Source organism: Watersipora subatra, chromosome 2 (assembly GCF_963576615.1).
Source record: "Watersipora subatra chromosome 2, tzWatSuba1.1, whole genome shotgun sequence".
NCBI lineage: Eukaryota > Metazoa > Bryozoa > Gymnolaemata > Cheilostomatida > Watersiporidae > Watersipora > Watersipora subatra.
In genome coordinates, this window is record NC_088709.1 from 159,271 (window position 1) to 183,724 (window position 24,454).

At 40.0% G+C, this 24,454-nt stretch overlaps 1 protein-coding gene across 1 annotated transcript; it reads left to right on the forward strand.

The window, feature by feature from the left end:
• The first annotated feature begins 8,803 nt into the window (after positions 1–8,803).
• On the forward strand, positions 8,804–24,362 carry LOC137387421 (microphthalmia-associated transcription factor-like). The gene is made up of 7 exons (XM_068073844.1): positions 8,804–9,020; positions 9,493–9,691; positions 14,349–14,618; positions 18,121–18,349; positions 20,005–20,080; positions 21,493–21,640; positions 23,828–24,362. The coding sequence occupies exons 1-7, from the start codon at positions 8,902–8,904 to the stop codon at positions 24,050–24,052; spliced, it is 1,266 nt and encodes a 421-aa protein (XP_067929945.1). The 5' UTR covers positions 8,804–8,901; the 3' UTR covers positions 24,053–24,362.
• The last annotated feature ends 92 nt before the right edge of the window (positions 24,363–24,454 follow it).

The window sequence follows — 24,454 nt, forward strand, 5'->3', positions numbered from 1 at the left end:
CAGCCAGGGCCAAGATGGCTGTTCTCTGTCATGTGACTACTAAAAATGTCTACCCTTTGAGAGTAATTGAGGTCTGTCCGATTGGGCCGCCGCTAGCTACAAGCGTGAATTGGCTTGGGCCAAAGGGAAGCATAATAGAGCAATGCCTCAACTTCATGTACTAACTTTTTCAACTTTAGCCGGCGGTACGGTAGGCACGTGCACGGTAGTAGAGAATCATCAGGTGGATGACAAACCACTTCTCTCTGTATCAGGAGCTGTACCATCGGGTGCGGATATGTCGGATAGAAGGGTGCCAGCCCATCTGGAGTACCTCTACACAGCCAATAGGCACAGCTACACGTAGCTGAGACAAGATAAGTGACTGCCACGGTTGCTGGCATGTTACCAGAGTACATTCAGCATTGGTGACTGAGTTGTGGGCCAAACCTCTAAAGTGGAGCATTCTAAGTCAATGAAAGATGGAACCTTTCTTATTCATCAGCCACTGCATCGACTGAGCCCAGAGAATGAGGCAGATGCCAAGTGTCAAATCCAGGTACTGCTGAACAGAGGACCCATCAAGCCGGCCAGTTGCTCTTGGAGCTCTCGGTGGTACTCATCCAGAAGAAGTACTCATTCGACAGCTAAATGCTGTCACCGAACTGGACGTCTACCCCCTTCTAGGATGGATGAAAGTTTTGATGCATTGTCCGGCAGCAAGTACTTTAGCACACTGGACCTGGTCTTTGGCGACTGGCTAGTACCGTTGGGCACCGATGCACAGGAAAAGTCTGCATTCACAATTCGTTCCAGCCTCTGCAAGTAGGTCTTTTCCTTTGGTCTTACCTCACTGCTTGCATTGAAAGATGCTTTTGCTCTATCTCAATGACATCATAGTCATCGCCCCAACTTTGAAACCCACTTCCAACAATCGGAGCAGGTGCTCTTACAGCTGAAAAGAGACGGCTTGAAGTTGAAGCCCTCCAAGTGTGAGCTCCTCCAGTCACAATTCTAGTATCTAGGATATGTGATGAGCTTTGTAGGAGTGGTTACCAACCTGGAGAAGACCCAGACGGTCTATTAATGGCCAATCCCAAAGGACTCTGGGAGTTGCAAGGCTTCTTGGGAACAGTAGGGTACTACCGACAGTATGTGCCCAACTTCGCGACCATAGCACGGACTCTACGCCAACTAATGAACAAGGAAAAGAGAATGAATGTGGGGCCTGGCAAAACAGACAGCTTTTGATGAGCTACAGAAGCATCTCTCTTCGACCTCTGTACTGGGCTACCCAGATCCGAGCTGGTGGTATGTCCTGGATACGGATCCCAGTGTGTGCAATATTCTACCAAGTACAAGAGGGGACTACAAGGGTGATAGCTTTTTTCAGCAAGACACGGACGCCTGTCGAGAGGAATTACTGTGTGACCCAGAGGGAGCTGTCTGCCATGGTCAAGGCCATGAAACATTTCTAGTCATACATGTATTGCACACAGTTCGTCCTGCGTGCGGACCATGCCTCTCTGCAGTGGCTGTGTCGACGGAAGGCTCCAGATGGCTGGAGATCTTGGTCGAGTTCTGTTATATGCTGGAGCACAGAGCTAGTCTCCATCATGAAAATGCTGATAAGCTCAGCCAGCAGATCTGCAAAGACTGTCAGCGTTGTGAGCTCATCGAGCTGAGAAATGGAGGATCCACTCACAGGGACCTTCCATGCAAAACCAGCACTTGTCGAAAAGACTCCAGCGTAGACTGTCAACTGTGCCAGAGGTAGCAAGAACCACTTGCAAAACGGTATGGGCCCATTTGCTGCTGCGGCAGCTAGGAGAGCCGGGCCAGGACCAACTAAAGTCACTTTGAGACTCTGTTGCATGGCATGGGTAAAGACTCAGGGAGACATCAAGAGAAAGCTGGCTCAGATGCTAGCCGGGGACTGGGGGCCATTATGTGCCAAGCCGTTGAACAAGCCGGTGAGCTAACGCGAGAGCAGCTGGAGCTAGGAAGTTATGAGCTTCGACAGCTGCATAAAATTAGTCCACTCCTCAGACTACAATCTGAAGGGGTACTGGAGGCCCAGACCTTTTCTCATGAACAGCCACAACAGTGCTTGGTCTATTCGCCAGCCATCAGGAAAACAACAATCTGCCGTACTCACGCCCTTGCTCACTCTGGGGTGGGTAGAGCAATCAGCCGACTGACCTGGTACTAGCTAGGGATGACAGAAATGGTGAGAAGACTGATCAAGAGCTGTAATGTCTGCCAGGCGGCAAAGCACAGTGATACCAAAACAGCCAGCAGCAGGCATAGACTTGGCGCCAGGCATTCCTGACAAAAAGTAGCTGTGGACCTGATGCTGGATACGCTGTGAGGAGACAAGTGGATCCTTGTACTCACAGACCACTGTACAAGGTGGCAGGATGCCCCAGCCCTCATAGAAGCCACGGCTCCAGAGATTGCGAGTGCGTTGAATGATTGGGTGTTTTGTTACATGGGTTTACCAGAACAGATTTACACCAACGAGGGGCACAGTTCGAAAGCCAACTAAAGACTGAACTGTGTCAGTTCTAGCAGGTGAAGAAACCCCTCATCTTACCTCACTACTCCAAGCCAACGGTGTTGTTGAATGCAACAACAAACAGCTGGGCAACTCCCTGCGAGCACTACTGCTGTCCTGAGGTCAGGAAAAGTAGGACATATTGCTTCCTCATCTGATGAGAGCGTATCGAGGCACACCGCACTCAGCCAATGAAGAGACGGCCAACCAGCGAATGCTTGGACGGGAGTTGTGATTACTTGATCAGCTGGGATTCAGCCCACCACCGACCAAAGCCCAACCCTCACATGAATACGTGGTTGAGATGTTGAGGAGGTGCATGGAACACTCTTCGAGGAGCAGAGAGCCATCCGGCAAGAAGACCAAGAAGAGCCTCCGCTGTATGCACTGGGCGACTGGGTCTGGCTTCAGAATAATAGAAGATGAGGAGACAACCTCAAGCTACAGACTAAGTTTGTGAGGCCGCTCCAGATCGTAAAGACCTGGCCGCACCACACTTACTTGATAGAGTGACAGGGCCAGACTTTAGTGTACAGCGAGAGCCGGCTGAAGCCTTTTTCATGCTTAACCAGGAAAGCTTCGACAAGCACCTGTCACCATGGAACCCAGGAGAGACCTCAACATGAAAGGGGCAAGAGCCTGGAAGCAAGAGGCACAGGCCAAGTGCAACGCTGAGTTAGAGCTGCCAAGGCAGAACACAAACCTCTACCAACTTTGCCTTCAGAAAATAACTCAAGGCCCGGCTGCAGGCGCTTTGGAGGAGACATGAGCAACAGCAAAACAAGATTCCGAATAAACCAGCCCAGCTCGCAAGTCCTTTGCCAGCCCAGATACTAAGCCTAAAGAAAAAGGTCTTTGGAGTCACCTGAGATAACCTTCGGCCAGCGCAGCTTACTCGGCCACCAGATGGATATGGGGAGTGAACATGGGTGTCGGCCCTGACACCCAACGGGGGAGCAGGAGAGCGTCTTGGCCAGGCTGCCTCCATGATCAACTCTGTTTCTAATGATGGAGAGGCTCATGTTGAATCACACCTGGTTGGCACTTTGTCTTTCATCGATCGACCAGGAACAGACCAAGATGTGAGAAGTCTGAAGTATGAGGCCGGCAACGTCAATCCTATGTCCTGCTAGTTATTCTACTGCTGACGAGTCATTAGGAATGACAGTATCCCTTATAGGGGGAATACATGGTGGCAGCCATACACTAGCACCAAGTGTTCCAGCTGAAAGGTCACTAATTGGTGGCATTCACTATAAGCTGAGAAATTGCATAATAGCCAGCTCGGCTAACAGGATCAAGTCGGCACGGCCAGGACCTTCCCAGCTGTTAAGTACAAAAAAGCCTGCTCGGTTATCTCAGCTTGGCTGAGCTGGTCTCATTATTTGTGTGTGTGCGCGTGTGTGTGTTGGTCCACCTTATAGAGTGTTTTTCATCGTACGAATTTCAGTCGCATGAAGCGAACTGAATCAATATGATATGAGTAATAAATAAATTATAGAGCAGTCTTTCTTTTCCCTTCGGTCGTACGAAGCCAACTGATTTAATATGAGTAGTAAATACCTTCGGACTATTAGCCTCTAATTTTTTCTGATGATTTGAGCCAATCGGCTTACATATATAAGGGTGAGACGATTCTGTAGTTTTTCTTTCACCGCTAGGGCGCATTAACCGAAATCTTTGGTTAGTGCGCCTCTTTACAGTGCCCAACGGCTCTGTTCCGTTTTAAACAGCAAATCTGCTGCTGTGTTAAAAAGCACCGTCGTGAGTTCTGTGGCCTATACAAAGGTGCCTATACAGCTATACAAATGTACTACTCATTAAATAAATTAATGAGTAGTAATTTACATGTAATTAATATAAATTTACTGCCAACATGTACCGCGAAGGTCACGTGAACGTTTGTTTCTTGCGGTCACTGGAAAAAACGCTGTTCTCACCTACTAAATTTTTACATCAAAATGGTAAGCACTTCTTATTCAATGTTGTATTGTCTATGAGTTGCCACACCTCCACTACATAATCCTTTCACTTGCGTCCATGTACAAATTTAGCTATTGGTCTTTCGCTAGCTGCCACCCATTTTGCCGATATTGCTTCATGATATGTATACAATATTTTTTCAATTTCAAACTCCATCCAGAACGTTTGTTTTGGTTATATATTTCATTTTGCCAACGTGTTAACAAACACTTCTATGCAAAAAAATTCATTGTATCTATACTTTTTGCATTGATAAAGCGATCTGAAGCTACGATGCTAAAACGATCCCCTACAATGTTCCTTATTCTTACAAAACCATTACTTTCACCACCATCAGAGTCAGTGCTGCTATTGCTATTTTAATTATCTGTGTACCGTACTTTTTGGACTATAAACCGCACCCCTGTATAAGCCGCATCTGCTTTATTTTCCAAAAACCCATAATAAAATAATAAATAGGCCGCACCTTTGTATAGGCTGCAGAACTCAGGACGGTGCTTTCTAACATGGCTGCAACTTTGCTGTTTAAAACGGAACAGTGTCTAACGGCACTGCTTCGTATTAACCGATGCTTTTTAACCTAGTGCCTAACGGAACAGTATCGTTAGGCATTGTTTCGTTTTTTTTTTCATCGCTAAAGGCGCACTAACCATAGATTATGGTTAATGCGCCCTAGCAGTCAAAAAAAAGCCACAGAATAGCCACACCCTTATATAAGCCGCATGGCTCAAATCATGAGAAAAAAGTAGCGGCTAATAGTCCGAAAAGTACGGTAATCACAAAATCTGAATCAGCTATAATGCCATCAACATAAGTAGTTATTCGTTTTTTAACTCGAAGGCGTTTACAGAACTTACACAAAATATGTTCGCTTCAAGTTGGAAATTTTCAAACAAAGATTAAAAAATTAAACTTTAGGCTAATTTTATAGAGAAATCTTAGGATAACACTGTCACCACCATAAAAGTCCTAAAGATCAATGGTTATGTTATCAACAAACAATAAAATTCAGTTACTAACAATTGCTGGGAAAGTCGCAAAAATGGTTGTACGGTGGTCGGCCATAATAAATGCATAAATGAGTCTACTTTAGTGAAAGGGTTAAAAACGTTGGATTTGCCACTGTTTGTGATAGTAAACGTGTTCATTTCCTTCCGCAGCCGAGTTACTTTTACTTTTTTCCAGCTACGAGTACTACAGAACTTGCACGCGTACTGCTACTGCGTTTTACCTACTAAATTTCTATTTCAAAAATGTAAGCACTTCTCATTCAATGTTGTATTGTCTATGAATTGCCATACCTCCACTACGTAATAACGTTGAATTTGCCACTGTTCTCGATAGTAAACATGTTCATTTCCTTCAGCAGCTGAGTTACTAATTTTTTTTTCAGTTACGAGTAGGTCTACTGTAACTTACTACTACAGAACTTGCACGGGTACTCCGAGGGTTGCAATAGGCGATGGTGAGAAGAAAGAGAGCAGCTGGTATCAATTTACTGTCACCCTGCTTTAGCCATGACCAGCTGTACATCGCCTGCTCAAAAGTAGGCACAAGCTGAAAACTGTTTGTTCATACACCCGGCAGAAAAACAAAAAATGTTGTCTATCCGCAAGTGTTGCGTTGAACTAACATTGTGTTATTGTTATGTCATGCTATGTTCTTCATGTTCTGCTACACCACATGCAGCATTTTCTAACATATTTTTCAGTATATATATATATTTTCATGCATTTGCTTTCCTTATTGTATCTCATAAAAAGGCTACCATGTTGGCGTTATGTTTTATTATTGTAAGGTGCTAATGCTGTATCTGCTTTGACACCGTAATGTCTGTGCTGTCATACATATAAATTTTATCGACGCAACCTCATTACTGTTTGTATATACCATGTCAAAACACAGGCTATAGACGAAGAACTGGTGAGCCATGATTAGTGTTTTAAGCATGTAGAAGTCTCCATTCAATAAATGCTGGCGATAGCAAAATATTTTGTATAATTTTTTAAAAGTTGAAAAATTTTTCGATACTGCCACTTTGAAAAACTTCAGTTTGCTTAGCAACAGGGATCGCTAAACATATTATGGAAATGTTTACTTTTCCATAAACATAAATATTTCCATAATTTATGGAAATGGATATGGAAATTTTATTTTAGAAATATGGAAATGTTATGGAAATGGAAATAATATGGAAATGAATTATGGAAATGTTATGGAAATGGAAATGAATTATGGAAATGTTATGGAAATGGAAATAATATGGAAATGAATTATGGAAATATTATGGAAATGGAAATAATATGGAAATAAATTATGGAAATGTTATGGAAATGGAAATAATATGGAAATAAATTATGGAAATGTTATGGAAATAATATGGAAATGAATTATGGAAATGTTATGGAAATGGAAAAAACTATAGAAATGAATTATGGAAATGTTATGGAAATGGAAATAATATGGAAATAAATTATGGAAATGTTATGGAAATGGAAATAATATGGAAATGAATTATGGAAATGTTATGGAAATGGAAATAATATGGAAATGAATTATTGAAATGTTATGGAAATGGAAATTGTGACAAACACGTAATCCCTGCTTAGCAATGTCAATTTAATTATTAGTTATCTGTACACAAATAGGGCAACGCCGATTTGAGGGGTTTGAGACTGATGCATTATAGACTAGCTGTAAAACATATTGCAGATTTCCATTGTTCTCCCCAACATTGACATGTATGACTGCATATGCGTATGCACATTCTGATCAGGGCAAAAAATTTCAGCAGACTGCATATTTGGAGTTGTTTTACAGTATAAAAGAACACTCTCAATAAACCTCTTGCTGTATGTGGTTCTGTTCCTGTGGACGGGTAATGCAGCTAGCAGTTCGGGTTTGGGGCCATAGCGTCACTCGCGGATGGGTGTGAGACCTTTTTCGCCCCGAGTGAAGCGAGAGTCTCCAATCGCAGTGCTCCAGATAAATGAGTTGGCAAGTGTGAGGCGATTGATTGCAAGTGCGAGGTGATCGGTTGCCAGGCGGTTGATTGCAAGGTGAGTGCCAGGCGATTGATTGCAAAGTGAGTGCGAGGCGATTGATTGCTAGTGCAAACCGATTGATTGTGAGGCGAGTGCAAGAGCATGATTGTCAACTATTCGGTGGGTAAAGACTGGTCAGCTGAGGTGAGGGCTCGGCCACAAAAATGCGTGATCGCCAACTGCAAATATAGACGGGTATGAACGGATGCATGAATCTAGACAAGTGAATCTAAAATATTTACTAGATTTTACACGCATGTAGCTGTAAAACACATTGCAAATTGTTTTCCATTGCTCTCCCAACATTATTGACTTGTATATGTGTATGCATACTCTGACCAGGGCAACCATTTCAGTAGACCGCATATTTGGAGTTGTTTTACAGTATGAAAGACAACTCTAAATAAACTTATTGCTGCACGTGAATCTGTTCCCGTAGACGGGTAATGCAGCTAGTGATTAATATACTAGAGCCCAGTCACATAGGCAAGACTAACCAAGCATAAAGGAGGCGAGCCAAGCAAGAGAAGAAGCATATAGCCATAGAAGATGAGCCAAGAAAGTCAAAGATCGTTGACAGTCTCGTGCATGCTGTTTTTTGTAATGCTCACACATTGAATACATGTACATGTATTTATACATATATTTATGAAATATATATACATGTATATCTATTCTATTGCCTTCACACTCGGTTTCTCTGATTCTTGTGGAGAGTGAGCGGAACCGGTAGTTTCCTTTACAGCATGTACACTTCGCTTATAAAACTTAGTGCAAGTGACCAGTAGATTAGACTAGAGATTAGATAGCCAAATTTTGTGCAAGTATCAAGGTGCCCTTCTGTTGTTATACAGCCTAAACTTCTGTTCTTATTGAGCAGCTACATATGCAGCTACTTATACACTCATTTTGGTGAGAGTAAAAAGTGGAACTTCGAGCATGCTGTTCAATTAATTGTTTTGTGTTGGTTTATATGTAAGGCACGTACTTCTTCTATCTAACAGCTGATTCATTGAATTTTAGCTGAGTTGTGCTAGCTTACATAAAAAAATTAACTAATTGAGAAAAACGAACTCGTATTCCTACTTTTGTTATTTTACTCGCTCATTAGCAGGCCTGAAAATTTTAAGAGTTGCACACCCTTAGCTCTAAACTCCGCCTACCCAAAATGATATCATAACGTGACAGCCAATCAAAATAAAAAAGTGGCTATTGCGTATAGCAAATAATTTGGTTTGTTATAACAGGATAGTATATAATTTTTGTTGTTCAACATTTTCTCTCGCTAAAACTGAGTTTGTTTATCTATTAAGCAGAAATAGGTAGGGTTTTTTGGTTATGGCAGAATCTGGAATAGAGATTGATATTGGATCATACATGGACAGCGATGATTTTCCCGAATACGACGGGCAAATAGGAGAGCTAAAAAGCAGTAGCTTCGTGGACAAGGCTTCAATGTAAGTGTTTTGTAGCACATACTTATTAATCTAGGCTGTCTACACAATTTCTTTGTGGAATCTTAATAGCAGCTTCTGTCGAAGTGGTTAACATGCTAGTGAAAACAATGTGACGTGTAGGCCTATACAAACTTACGATTAACAATTTGTTGATTTACAATTCTCACAAAAATCTGCACTGAATATGGTTAACGAGTAGGTTTCTGTATTTTAACTCTCAAGGCACGCAGCACGCGCTAGGAAAGTTATTTCTGTACAATACATTCTCGGTGAAGAGATTCGTTGGCCACTTGGGCGTTGAAGAGAGGTGTTGTGACCTCGTTTAAGATCTTCCGTTGATTACTTTTCTCAATTGTCTTTTGTTGTTCTTTAATTTAGCAGGGAGAAGTATGACTAAATATTATGTCATGTTTGCGTAGGTGTATCAAACAATTATAGGCCTATATGCTTTTTCTAAATTTTAAACATGCAGCATGCGTACAGAAGTGAAACATGTATCTACTCCGCTCAAAGTCAACCTCAAGATGCAGCTTCAAAAGCAGCAAATGGAGGACCAGCAACGAAGGAATAATCGGGCTCCACCTGTTTCCTCTGTTTCTTCTTCAGCAGCCATCAACATGCCTGTCACAGTCAATGCCCTCACCTCTGAGATTCCTCACAAAGTTGTACAGGTGTGTGACTGATGGTAACTAAAGTCTTGCAGGCTTGAATTTATTTTAGTGTATTTTCCGGTATTAACTTTTCTGGTAAGTGGAGCCACCAGTTTTGTTTGTGATGGCTGTGAGCTACTTTGAAAATTTGCTAAATTAGTCATCTTGTCCTGCTTTCTGTAGTTTCTCTGAGCGCTGATGAAATTTACTGTTTCTTACGCTGCGGTACATACATGTGTAGAGCCTAAGTGTATGTGTCTATACAGTACACATAATCAGATATATACATGTGTAGGGTGTAAGCGTATGTGTGTATACGGTACACATAATTGTATATGAAAAATAATTTAAAAAATCAATTTATCTTTGGCTAACTTATCTTTACACTTATTTTTATCAACAAATCAATAATTTTGGCACGTTGATTAATTTTTGTTGGCCATGAAAATGTTACAATGCTGGCGTAAGTTCCTTTTTGCAAATGCTGTTAAATTCACAAAAGACTCGGTTGCATCGGGACAGCATGTAGCTGAGTTACAATGAAATTAGATGTAGCAGATTCTGGGAGGTTACAAAGACATCGTGAGACTGATTACATTTGTTCACTATTCCATGTCTTATAGACTTGGATTATTCTCATCTACATTGTCAAGAAAGGTCTACATCTAGATCATAATCATAACTGACTCTTCCTCAATTGATATGAAAAATTTAATGTTTGCACAAGCATGCGCATACAATTACAAGAAAGCCAAGGGTTGTAATGGCTTTCACATTTGTATCAGATAATCTCAGTAGAGATATAATCAGATAATCTCAGTAGAGACGTATTCATATGATCACAATAGAGATATATATTCATATGATCAATATAGAGATATATTCGTATGATCATAATAGAGATATATTCATATGATCACAATAGAAATATATTCATATGATCACAATAGAGATATATTCATATGATCACAATAGAGATATATTCATATGATCGCAATAGAGATATAGTCATATGATCGCAATAGAGATATATTCATACGATCACAATAGAGATATATTCATATGATCACAATAGAGATATATTCATATGATCACAATAGAGATATAATTTATTCATATGATCAAAATAGAGATATATTGATATGATCCTAAAATAAATATATTCATATGATCACAATAGAGATACAGTGCACCCTCAGGATACGACGTTGATCCTTTCCAGAGTTGGCATCGTATGGTGAAAAATTCGTATGTAGGGGTATAGAAACCATGGTAATTATACAATGCAAACATCCCCTGGTAAAAATCGTCAAAACTTAATAAAAATGTGTACATATTGAAAATTAGTAACAAAATAGTATGTTAACTTTAGTGTTAACTTAACTTAAGTATGTTAACTTTAACATACATTCGTTGATTTGTATTTACATAGTAAAAAACAGGCTCTTTTGCAAAGACATGATTAAACAAAAAATGAAATATAAAGTCAAAATGAAATAAATAAAGTGAAACATGAGATGAATAAAACATGTAAAACATGACACACAAAGAGGATAAATAATGATATACATTATACATGCATTGTACAGTATTGTGTTGGATAAATAATGATATACATTATACATGCATTGTACAGTATTGTGTTGGATAAATAATGATATACATTATACATGCATTGTACAGTATTGTGTTGGATAAATAATGATATACATTATACATGCATTGTACAGTATTGTGTTGGATAAATAATGATATACATTATACATGCATTGTACAGTATTGTGTTGGATAAATAATGATATACATTATACATGCATTGTACAGTATTGTGTTTATGTTGGAGTCCGCATTAGTAAATTAAATACTTATGTCTCTTCTACTTCCTCACCACCACTAAATGGTTGCTTCTCTTGAATGCTGATCCCGTGCATGGTCTCCAACTCCTTCAAGTCGTCAGTCGTAAGCTCATCCTTGTGCTTGCTTTAATGGAGTTCTTGTTTTTAATAATAATTGCAATTGTTGATTGGTTGTGACCATATTCCTTGGCAATATTAACAATATTGCCAAATATAGTTCCTATTTATTCATGACCTCCAACTTTGTTGAAGAGGAAATCATTTTTCCTTCATCTTGTAACGTTTGTATAGGTTTCAGATTCCATAGCTAACGAATTAAATATAGATACTTGCAGTTATATTCGTATGCTGAATAAAGGTTTATAGTAAATGTGAGTGTAACGCTAAAAATGAATATTTGCTCTTTTATGCTTTTTCACAAAATTTCCCACGTGGAATGCTGACCTGAGAGAAGTCGGTCATCGTGTTTCTTTTGAACGTTGTGAAAATGTTTTCGGCAAACTACATTTCAGCGTCTTTGTTATTTTGACGTACGTAATAAACACATCGACTGCCAAGTTTGAACTCGGGCGAATTTTATTTTGAATTGGTATGATAAAATGGAATTTGCATGTTGAAGTGAAAACTTCACTATGTTCTACTTCATAAAGTGAAAAAATTGTATATCAGGGTAATCGTATCCTGAGGTTACACTGTATATTCATATGATCACAAAAGGGATATATTCATATGATCACAATAGAGATATATTTGTATGATCACAATAGAGATATATTCATGTGATCCCAATATAGAGATATAGTCATATGATCACAATAAAAATATATTCATGTGATGACAGTAGAGATATATTCATACGATCACAATAGAGATATATTCATATGATCACAATAGAGATATGTCCGTATGATCACAATAGTGATATAATCATGTGTTCACAATAGAGATATATTCATATGATCACAATAGTGATATAATCATGTGATCACAATAGAGATATATTCGTATGATCACAATAGTGATATAATCATGTGATCACAATAGAGATACAGTCAAACATGGATAACTCGGCCACGGATAGCTCGAAAACATGGTTAATTCGAACAGTTTCTTTGGTCCGTTCCCACGTAATGATAAATTGCTATAGATAACTCGAACTCAACACTGTTAATTCGAACTGTTTTTTTGCCCAACGGCTACCGAAACGGTTGTTATCGCTTTAGAAAATCACTTTATTCAAAGCCATAGAGGTAAACCTCATATTTTCGTAATTCATAAGCGTTGTTCTTACCACCATCGGCAAAATAATTTTGTCAACGACTTTTCTAAAGGTTTGGTCAAATTTGATTTATACTGCTATACGATTAATAGCATGGGCTTGCCGGGTCACGCGCGCAAGGATTTTCGCCACGCACATACAAAACAAAAACAGCATGTTGTTTTGTATGTGCGTGGCGAAAATCCTTAAGTGCGTGACCCGGCTAGCCCGTGACGAATAGTTTTCCGACGTTGATTCCGTGTTGAATCAACGTCGGAATGTTGAATGTTTAAAACGTCTTAAAATTGTTTTTATTAAACGTATACGTTGTCTTAGCTAAAAAAACTATTCATCGTTTGACCTAAACACAGAATACGTGTGTACATTCAATAAGTATCTATTCAGAAAGCGTGAGTGATATACAATGTACCGTTAAACCTCGTAAAACCTTTGATTGAACTGCCTCGGAGTGTTGCTCTTAACGAATCCCAGGTAAAGTAAGGGATTTTTCTTTGGTAACTTTTTCTTGAAGTTGCATAAACTTCAAGAAAAGTCGGCAAAATTGATCGTGGGTAAAACGCTCAAAAGAAAAAGATGTCTTTTCTTTTGAGCATTTCAACAACGATCAGGTTTTGCCAATGTCAATCTAAAAAAACGTCCTGGCAATAACATCACCTCAAACAACAAACCAATCTCAAGTGATAGAAAAATCTCTATACTTTTTGATAAAAACGTTTTAAACTTTACATTAGAAGCATTTAATTTGAAACAAGCCATTTGTGCTTTTGATTTATATTATAGTTTGCATATGTACATGTATCTACTAATAAATAAGTAAATACATGGACTTGTGACAGTGCTCTGATAACTTGAACGCTCTGATAATTCGAACACCTTTGCTCGGTCCCGTGAAGTTCGAGTTATCCATGTCTGACTGTATATTCGTATGATCAAAATGGAGTCATATTTGTAGGAAGTACTACTGTGTTGAATTTTTTTATATGAAGTTTTGTAACCAAATTTAAGGCATTGAATGACACAGTTGCATATTATAGGCCTCCGTACAGGTGCCCCACAGGATCTTTACTTTTTTGGCAATTACAGCATGCGCTACAACTGCGAGTATCAGATTATTCATAGTGCCGCCTTTAAACCATACATTACTTTTGCCTAGTTCTTCCTTTGTCAATGTTGATTTGGGCTCTTGACCACTCGTAACATGAGCTGTTATCTGGTTATTATATTGTCATTTCCTTATTCTTGGGTCACTCACTGGCAGTCGCTCTGAGCTAGCAAATGCCTAAACGATTTTAATGCAAGTTTTGTCTGTTTTTGCAATCATTAGTTATATACGCTATCGCAGTACAGTACTAGGGTGACAAGCTTCCCCCACATCCGAAGTACATGTAAGTAGTTTTCCACGCCAGTGAGTGCTTACGCACCCCAATATGGCTTGCACTACTACTACGATAGCAGGAGCTACTAAGCGTGTGTGCGGTGCTTTTGTAATACGTCCCAGATAATGACCGCAAGCCATCCCTCATCTCAAATTCTCTACTTGAAGGTGAAGACAGGATTGCTCAATCCCACCAAGTACTTTCTTCAGCAGACGAGAAATCATCAGATACAGAACTATCTGAGTGAGTCTGTAAAGAATGATAGAATTGTTGCCCCCCATTCTCTCCCAGCCAGTCAGCACAAAGAGCCAATACACAGCCCGTCTGGTTACTCGACGACGGCTGTCAGGCAGCACAACAGCTCATCAATGCCTGATCCAACCAGCCCTCTTTCTGTCATGAGCGGCAGCGTGGCTAGCGTTGGTAGCCCGTCTGAGGTGAGAGAGAATTTCATTAGTTTTTAGAGCTCATCGCCTCTAGGCATCTATTGATCACAGCCACTGGTTACCATGACAATAAATAGTCCAACACCATCCTTTCAGCCGGTTACTTCCTCATCTCTGGTCACTAATCTCTCTGTAACAAGTGAGCGTGCTATCCTTCACACTCAAGGGTCTCAGTAATGTCACCTCTTGTCTTAATTGAGCTGATTCTTTCTCATCGCAGCTCTTTAGATGGCTCTATACTGCAGTTGCCTTCGTGTCATCAGCAATCAGTTACCATTCTCGCCCTGCATCTTCTCCCTGCCACCGCCCTTTCCTTCTCACCACCCTCTTTCTGTCACCACCTTCTCCCTGTCAACACCCTCTCTCTGTCACCACCTTTTCCCTGTCACCACCCTCTTTCTGTCACCGCCCTCTTTCTGTCACCACCTTCTCCCTGTCACCATCTTCTCCCTGTCACCATCTTCTTTCCGTTACCACCTGCTTGTCACTATCCTTTTGTTGTCACCACCCTCTGTCAATAACCTCTCCTTCTCACTACTCTCCTTTTTACCACTCTCCTTCTCACCACTCTCCCCACCATCCTCCCTGGCACCACCCTCTCGTTGTCATTACCTTCTCTCTGTCACCATCCTCTCGTTGTCGCCACTCTATCCCGTTCACCACCCTCTTTTTGTCACGACCCTCTCCCTGCCACGACCCTCTCTGCGTCACCCCTATCACCATACATTCTACCGCCTTCTTGGTTAAAAAAACTCTGCTACCATCAATTACCTATCTTAGCATGATTTCCATTCCATTGCCTCTCATTGTCCTCATCACCCACCTTCTTGCTATCACCTTTCTTCTACCCTTTTCTTTCCTACCCCTTTCCTACTCCTCACCCCCTTTCCTACTCCTCACCCCCTTTCCTACTCCTCACCCCCTTTCCTACTCCTCACCCCCTTTCCTACTCCTCACCCCCTTTCCTACTCCTCACCTCCTTTCCTGCTCCTCACCCCCTTTCCTGCTCCTCACCCCCTTTCCTACTCTTCACCTCCTTTCCTACTCCTCACCCCTTTCCTACTCCTCACCCCCTTTCCTACTCCTCACCCCCTTTCCTACTCCTCACCCCCTTTCCTACTCCTCACCCCCTTTCTTACTCCTCACCCCCTTTCCTGCTCCTCACCTCCTTTCCTACTCCTCACCCCCTTTCCTACTCCTCACCCCTTTCCTACTCCTCATCCCCTTTCCTACTCCTCATCCCCTTTCCTACTCCTCACCCCCTTTCCTACTCCTCATCCCCTTTCCTACTCCTCACCCCCTTTCCTACTCCTCATCCCCTTTCCTACTCCTCACCCCCTTTCCTACTCCTCACCCCCTTTCCTACTCTTCACCCCCTTTCCTACTCCCCACCCCCTTTCCTACTCCTCACCCCCTTTCCTGCTCCTCACCCCCTTTCCTACTCTTCACCCCCTTTCCTACTCCCCACCCCCTTTCCTACTCCTCACCCCTTTTCCTACTCCTCACCTCCTTTCTTACTCCTCACCCCCTTTCCTACTCCTCACCCCCTTTCCTACTCCTCACCCCCTTTCCTACTCCTCACCCCCTTTCCTACTCCTCACCCCCTTTCCTACTCCTCACCCCCTTTCTTACTCCTCACCCCCTTTCCTGCTCCTCACCTCCTTTCCTACTCCTCACCCCCTTTCCTACTCCTCACCCCTTTCCTACTCCTCATCCCCTTTCCTACTCCTCATCCCCTTTCCTACTCCTCACCCCCTTTCCTACTCCTCATCCCCTTTCCTACTCCTCACCCCCTTTCCTACTCCTCATCCCCTTTCCTACTCCTCACCCCCTTTCCTACTCCTCACCCCCTTTCCTACTCTTCACCCCCTTTCCTACTCCCCACCCCCTTTCCTACTCCTCACCCCCTTTCCTGCTCCTCACCCCCTTTCCTACTCTTCACCCCCTTTCCTACTCCCCACCCCCTTTCCTACTCCTCACCCCTTTTCCTACTCCTCACCTCCTTTCTTACTCCTCACCCCCTTTCCTACTCCTCACCCCCTTTCCTACTCCTCACCCCCTTTCCTACTCCTCACCCCCTTTCCTACTCCTCACCCCCTTTCCTACTCCTCACCCCCTTTCTTACTCCTCACCCCCTTTCCTGCTCCTCACCTCCTTTCCTACTCCTCACCCCCTTTCCTACTCCTCACCCCCTTTCCTACTCCTCACCCCCTTTCCTACTCCTCACCCCCTTTCCTACTCCTCACCTCCTTTCCTACTCCTCACCCCCTTTCCTACTCCTCACCTCCTTTCCTACTCATCACCCCCTTTCCTACTCCTCACCCCCTTTCTTACTCCTCACCCCCTTTCCTACTCCTCACCCCTTTTCCTACTCCTCACCCCCTTTCCTACTCCTCACCCCCTTTCCTACCCCTCACCTCCTTTCCTACCCCTCACCTCCTTTCCTACTCCTCACCCCCTTTCCTACTCCTCACCCCCTTTCCTACTCCTCACCCCCTTTCCTACTCCTCACCCCCTTTCCTACTCCTCACCCCTTTCCTACTCCTCACCCCCTTTCCTACTCCTCACCCCTTTTCCTACTCCTCACCCCCTTTCCTACTCCTCACCCCCTTTCCTACTCCTCACCTCCTTTCCTCCTCCTCACCCCCTTTCCTACTCCTCACCCCCTTTCCTACTCTTCACCTCCTTTCTTACTCCTCACCTCCTTTCCTACTCATCACCCCCTTTCCTACTCCTCACCCCCTTTCTTACTCCTCACCCCTTTTCCTACTCCTCACCTCCTTTCTTACTCCTCACCCCCTTTCCTACTCCTCACCTCCTTTCTTACTCCTCACCCCCTTTCCTACTCCTCACCCCCTTTCCTACTCCTCACCTCCTTTCCTCCTCCTCACCCCCTTTCCTACTCCTCACCCCCTTTCCTACTCCTCACCTCCTTTCTTACTCCTCACCCCCTTTCTTACTCCTCACCCCCTTTCCTACTCCTCACCCCCTTTCCTACTCCTCACCCCTTTTCCCGCTCCTCACTCATCTCTCCCCTCTATTTTTCTGTTTGTTTTCATTTATTGTTTATCTCACTCGCTTCTTCCTCACTCTTTTTCATTCCTTCTCTCTCTTTTCTTCCTACTATCATCTTAACTCCTTTCATCCTATGCGTTTTATCCCACTCTTTCTGATCTTGCCAGAAGATCGCCATTCTGACCCAATTTGACGGGACAAGCCTATTTGAGGCTTGATTACAGTCGGTATACTTTGGTTGCTAGTGGGTCAATCGCTTTGCTATTGTCTTTTCTCATAGTCTTTTTCTTTTCATTCAAAGTTAATGTGTATGTAATTTCTTCTCTCGGAGATGAAAACAAACAGCTTTGAGATAACTAGGTATAGTTGCTTTTATTATCAGGAGATATGAAGGGGGCGTGCAGAAAGGGTGTAGGAAGGTCAGAACTTATGCATTAGCTACTAACCGTATCTCATGTAAGGTTATACACTCGATTAGGTTGATGATATTCTGGGTGATATTCTTGGGCTGGAACAAGTTGATGCCTCTGCTGACCAGGAACTCAACAACATGCTCATTCAGCTCTCTTCAACCGTCCCACACAACCTCGAGTCAGGTCTAAGCTTACCGGAAGGTCCTGCGTGTGAGCTCACCTCTGTCTCGGCGCCCGTTGGAGAACTGGCAGCCTGGCACAAAGACCGACAGAAAAAGGACAACCATAATCAGAGTATGTCTATTTGCGCTTCAATACCTCCTGTATAATACCTGCTATACACTATATATATGGCTATACTCTCTACTCTCCCCTATAATATCTACTATATATGGATATACTCTCTACTTTCCTCTCTAATATCTACTATATATGGATATACTCTCTACTTTCTTCTCTAATATCTACTATATATGGATATACTCTCTACTTTCCTCTCTAATATCTACTATATATGCATATACTCTCTACTTTCCTCTATAATATCTACTATATATGGCTATACTCTCTACTCTCCTCTATAATATCTACTATATATGGATATACTCTCTACTTTCCTCTCTAATATCTACTATATATGGATATACTCTCTACTTTCCTCTCTAATATATACTATATATGGATATACTCTCTACTTTCCTCTATAAAATCTACTATATATGGATATACTCTCTACTTTCCTCTCTAATATCTACTATATATGGATATACTCTCTACTTTCCTCTCTAATATCTACTATATATGGATATACTCTCTACTTTCCTCTATAATATCTACTATATATGGATATACTCTCTACTCTCCTCTATAATATTTACTATATATGGCTATACTCTCTACTCTCCTCTATAATATCTACTATATATGGATATACTCTCTACTCTCCTCTATAATATATACTATATATGGATATACTCTCTACTCTCCTCTATAATATCTACTATATATGGATATACTCTCTACTTTCTTCTCTAATATATACTATATATGGATGTACTCTCTACTTTTCTCTCTAATATCTACTATATATGGATATACTCTCTACTCTCCTCTATAATATCTACTATATATGGCTATACTCTCTACTCTAGTCTATAATATCTACTATATATGGTTATACTCTCTACTTTCCTCTATAATATCTACTATATATGAATATACTCTTTACTCTCCTCTATAATATCTACTATATATGGATATACTCTCTACTCTCCTGTATAATATCTACTATATATGGATATACTCTCTACTTTCCTCTATAATATCTATTATATATGGATATACTTTCTAGTTTCCTCTCTAATATCTACTATATATGGATATACTCTCTACTTTCCTCTTTAATATCTACTATAATTATATGGATATTCTCTCTACTCTCCTCTATAATATCTACTATATATGGATATACTTTCTAGTTTCCTCTATAATATCTACTATATATGGTTATACTCTCTACTTTCCTCTTTAATATCTACTATATATGGATATACTCTTTACTCTCCTCTATAATATCTACTATATATAGTTATACTTTCTACTTTCCTCTCTAATATCTACTATATATGGATACATTATCACTTTCTCGTCACCTGTCATGGTATTGCAAGTATTAAATGTAACTTTGCTTAACAATTCACTTTGCAGGTATTATTATCATTTTATTATATCTCTTGATAAACCTATCGACTCTTTTACATCACTGGTATATATTCCCTATTTGCACTTTTGTCTGGTATAAGACTAGTTCATGCAAATATTTGATGCTGCTCCTTGGATGCATATCGATTACGTAGACTAAGCATTTAGTTTGTGCGTGCTTCTATGTTTGTGCATGCCTCTATGACTTTGAAGTGGACTGGGACCAAAGTCTATTGGTCTTGTTACAGTTGAAAGGAGAAGACGTTATAACATAAATGATAGAATTAAAGAGTTAGGTACCCTTCTACCCAGTACGAGTGATCCGTAAGTAACTCTGGCATTCAACTCTAATACCATAGATTTGCCAACACACTTCTTCTACTTTAATATATGCTTTAATATATACTTTAATATATACTTTATTATATATTTTAATATATACTTTAAAGGTTGACTTGCAACAAAATTCACATTACATTTATTTGGTATCAAAAGACTCACCATGTCTTACTCTGTTGTGTTATAGGTGCCAAATGTGTGGGAATGTGATTACAAGCTCTTAAAAGCTCAAAAACGAAAAGCCACCGTAGATTAGAATCTCTATTTCTCTGACGTAGCCATGAAATTTGTTTATTGTCTTGTCACGGATTTGAAAGGCCAATAAAAAGCTCAACATAAAACTTATCGTAGCACTAGTTTATGACAAACACTTCGGGTTTTACCGAAGACCCCGTATCAAATATAGATGCTCGCTACTTTACAGTTTTGTTTCGGCCTGGTCTAATCGGCAAGTCGTAATCTGATCACGTGACCCAATACTTCGCAAATAATTTTTGCAGCACTTTTCGATTATCACAGGCGACCAACAGGCTCGTCATGATTATCAGACAATGATATGTACTCCTTCGAGGTAAGGCTAAAACGTTAAATGAGTTTTTACGGCACGTTACAAGATATCACTGCTCAAAGTGACAGCATTTACAATGACGATAAAACAGACGCGTAAGAACAATAGACATGGTTTTATTGAATGCGTGAAGTATATTTGTAAAAATATTTCGACGATTAAGGTTGCATGAAAGTGTAAACAGAAACCATCTACCACAACTACGTCACATTTGAGCCGTTTTGGAAAGAGATTCCAAACTACGGCAGTCTCGTGTGGCTGTGATTAACTGTTTGTTTTTTAGCTTTTAAGAGCTTTTAATCACATTCCCACATATTTGGCACCTGCAACACAAGAGTAAGACATGGTGAATCTTTTGATATCAAATAACTGTAATGTGAATTTTGTTGCAAGTCAACCTTTAATAATGCTGATTGTTACTACTGATAGTTAATACTGTCATAAGGAATAGTCACCGCTGTTATTAGTATTAGTTACTACTGTTATTAGTATTAGTTACCACTGTTATTAGTAATAGTTACCACTGTTATTAGTAATAGTTACTACTGTTATTAGTAGTAGTTACTACTGTTATTAGTAATAGTTACTACTGTTATTAGTAATAGTTACTACTGTTATTAGTAATAGTTACCACTGTTAGTAGTAATAGTTACCACTGTTATCAGTAATATTCACCACTGTTATTAGTATTAGTTACTGCTGTTATTAGTAATAGTTACTACTGTTATTAGTAATAGTTACTACTGGTAATTACTACTAATACTATCACAATTTTGATGGTTATTAATGGCATTGGTTGCTGACTTGCTTATACTTGTTTTATGTACAGAGACTTCAGGCAGAACAAAGGAACCATTTTAAAGGCATCTGTTGATTACATCAGAGACCTTAAGCGGGATCAACAAAAACTACGACAAATGGAGGACAAGATGAAGGATCAGGACAGACAAAATAGACTCATAATGCTTCGGCTACAGGTTTGTTGCTCATAGACATAGACACCTAGTATTATGTTAGTTCATACACCTAGTGTTATGTTAGTTCATAGACCTAGTGTTATGTTAGTTCATAGACCTGGTGTTATGTTAGTTCATACACCTAGTGTTATGTTAGTTCATACACCTAGTGTTATGTTAGTTCATAGACCTAGTGTTATGTTAGTTCATACACCTAGTGTTATGTTAGTTCATACACCTAGTGTTATGTTAGTTCATACACCTAGTGTTATGTTAGTTCATACACCTAGTGTTATGTTAGTTCATACACCTAGTGTTATGTTAGTTCATACACCTAGTGTTATGTTAGTTCATAGACCTAGTGTTATGTTAGTTCATAGACCTAGTGTTATGTTAGTTCATAGACCTAGTGTTATGTTAGTTCATAGACCTAGTGTTATCTTAGTTCATACACCTAGTGTTATGTTAGTTCATACACCTTGTGTTATGTTAGTTCATAGACCTAGTGTTATGTTAGTTCATAGACCTAGTGTTATGTTAGTTCATAGACCTAGTGTTATGTTAGTTCATACACCTAGTGTTATGTTAGTTCATACACCTAGTGTTATGTTAGTTCATACACCTTGTGTTATGTTAGTTCATAGACCTAGTGTTATGTTAGTTCATACACCTAGTGTTATGTCAGTTCATACACCTAGTGTTATGTTAATTCATAGACCTGGTGTTATGTTAGTTCATACACCTAGTGTTATGTTAGTTCATAGACCTGGTGTTATGTTAGTTCATACACCTAGTGTTATGTTAGTTCATACACCTAGTGTTATGTTAGTTCATACACCTAGTGTTATGTTAGTTCATGGACCTAGTGTTATGTTAGTTCATAGACCTAGTGTTATGTTAGTTCATAGACCTAGTGTTATGTTAGTTCATACACCTAGTGTTATGTTAGTTCATAGACCTAGTGTTATGTTAGTTCATAGACCTAGTGTTATGTTAGTTCATACACCTAGTGTTATGTTAGTTCATAGACCTAGTGTTATGTTAGTTCATACACCTAGTGTTATGTTAGTTCATAGACCTAGTGTTATGTTAGTTCATACACCTAGTATTATGTTAGTTCATACACCTGGTGTTATGTTAGTTCATAGACCTCGTGTTATGTTAGTTCATACACCTAGTGTTATGTTAGTTCATACACCTTGTGTTATGTTAGTTCATACACCTAGTGTTATGTTAGTTCATAGACCTGGTGTTATGTTAGTTCATACACCTCGTGTTATGTTAGTTCATACACCTAGTGTTATGTTAGTTCATACACCTTGTGTTATGTTAGTTCATACACCTAGTGTTATGTTAGTTCATAGACCTGGTGTTATGTTAGTTCATAGACCTGGTGTTATGTTAGTTCATACACCTAGTGTTATGTTAGTTCATACACCTAGTGTTATGTTAGTTCATAGACGTAGTGTTATGTTAGTTCATAGACCTGGTGTTATGTTAGTTCATAGACCTAGTGTTATGTTAGTTCATACACCTTGTGTTATGTTAGTTCATACACCTAGTGTTATGTTAGTTCATACACCTAGTGTTATGTTAGTTCATACACCTAGTGTTATGATAGTTCATACACCTTGTGTTATGTTAGTTCATACACCTAGTGTTATGTTAGTTCATACACCTTGTGTTATGTTAGTTCATAGACCTAGTGTTATGTTAGTTCATACACCTTGTGTTATGTTAGTTCATAGACCTAGTGTTATGTTAGTTCATACACCTGGTGTTATGTTAGTTCATACACCTAGTGTTATGTTAGTTCATACACCTGATGTTATGTTAGTTCATACACCTAGTGTTATGTTAGTTCATACACCTAGTGTTATGTTAGTTCATACACCTAGTATTCTGTTAGTTCATAGACCTAGTGTTATGTTAGTTCATACACCTAGTGTTATGTTAGTTCATACACCTAGTGTTATGTTAGTTCATAGACCTAGTGTTATGTTAGTTCATAGACCTGGTGTTATGTTAGTTCATAGACCTAGTGCTATGTTAGTTCATACACCTGGTGTTACGTTAGTTCATAGACCTAGTGTTATTATAGTTCATAGACCTAGTGTTATGTTAGTTCATAGACCTAGTGTTATGTTAGTTCATACGCCTGGTGTTATGTTAAGTGACCTGTAGCTCTTGCGCATTGCTTGCTTGCAGCAATGCGAAATGATGCTAAAGGCAACAGGTATAGCTCCAAACAGCGGCGTACCTTCAGCAGTGGTTGGGGAGCAACAATCAGCACCCGTCGTCAAAACAGAGCCCGTCACCGCTGAGGCTATGGAAGATGACGCTGACAACCCGATAGCTGGAGACCCAATGCTCTCCTCATCACTAACCACTCCTCAAACTTTTACTATAGAGGAAGCCCTCAATCACTACTAGATTTTGTATATAACAATATATAACATCTTAGCCTTTTAGTGCTAGGAGATATTCCTTCAAACAAATCCATTATTATATTATTCATTTATACTTTCTTAGTCTTTTGTTACCATCTATACTTTTCTATTTGATATTGTAATCTATATCTGTACATATAAATTATATAACATTGAGCATTCATATAGTTGTTATATTTAGATTCTATTGTTGTACAATATCATATCTATTTATTTCTTATTAAATACATAGCAGAGTTGTATGTCCAGAGATGTGTAAATGGTCCTGCAATACGGTCTGCAACAACAATTTATCATTACATGTATTGTATATGCCTTCTTACTCTCAGCCTTTGACATTGAAATGGTGTGCCATCTTACTCTCAGCCTATGACATTGAACTGGT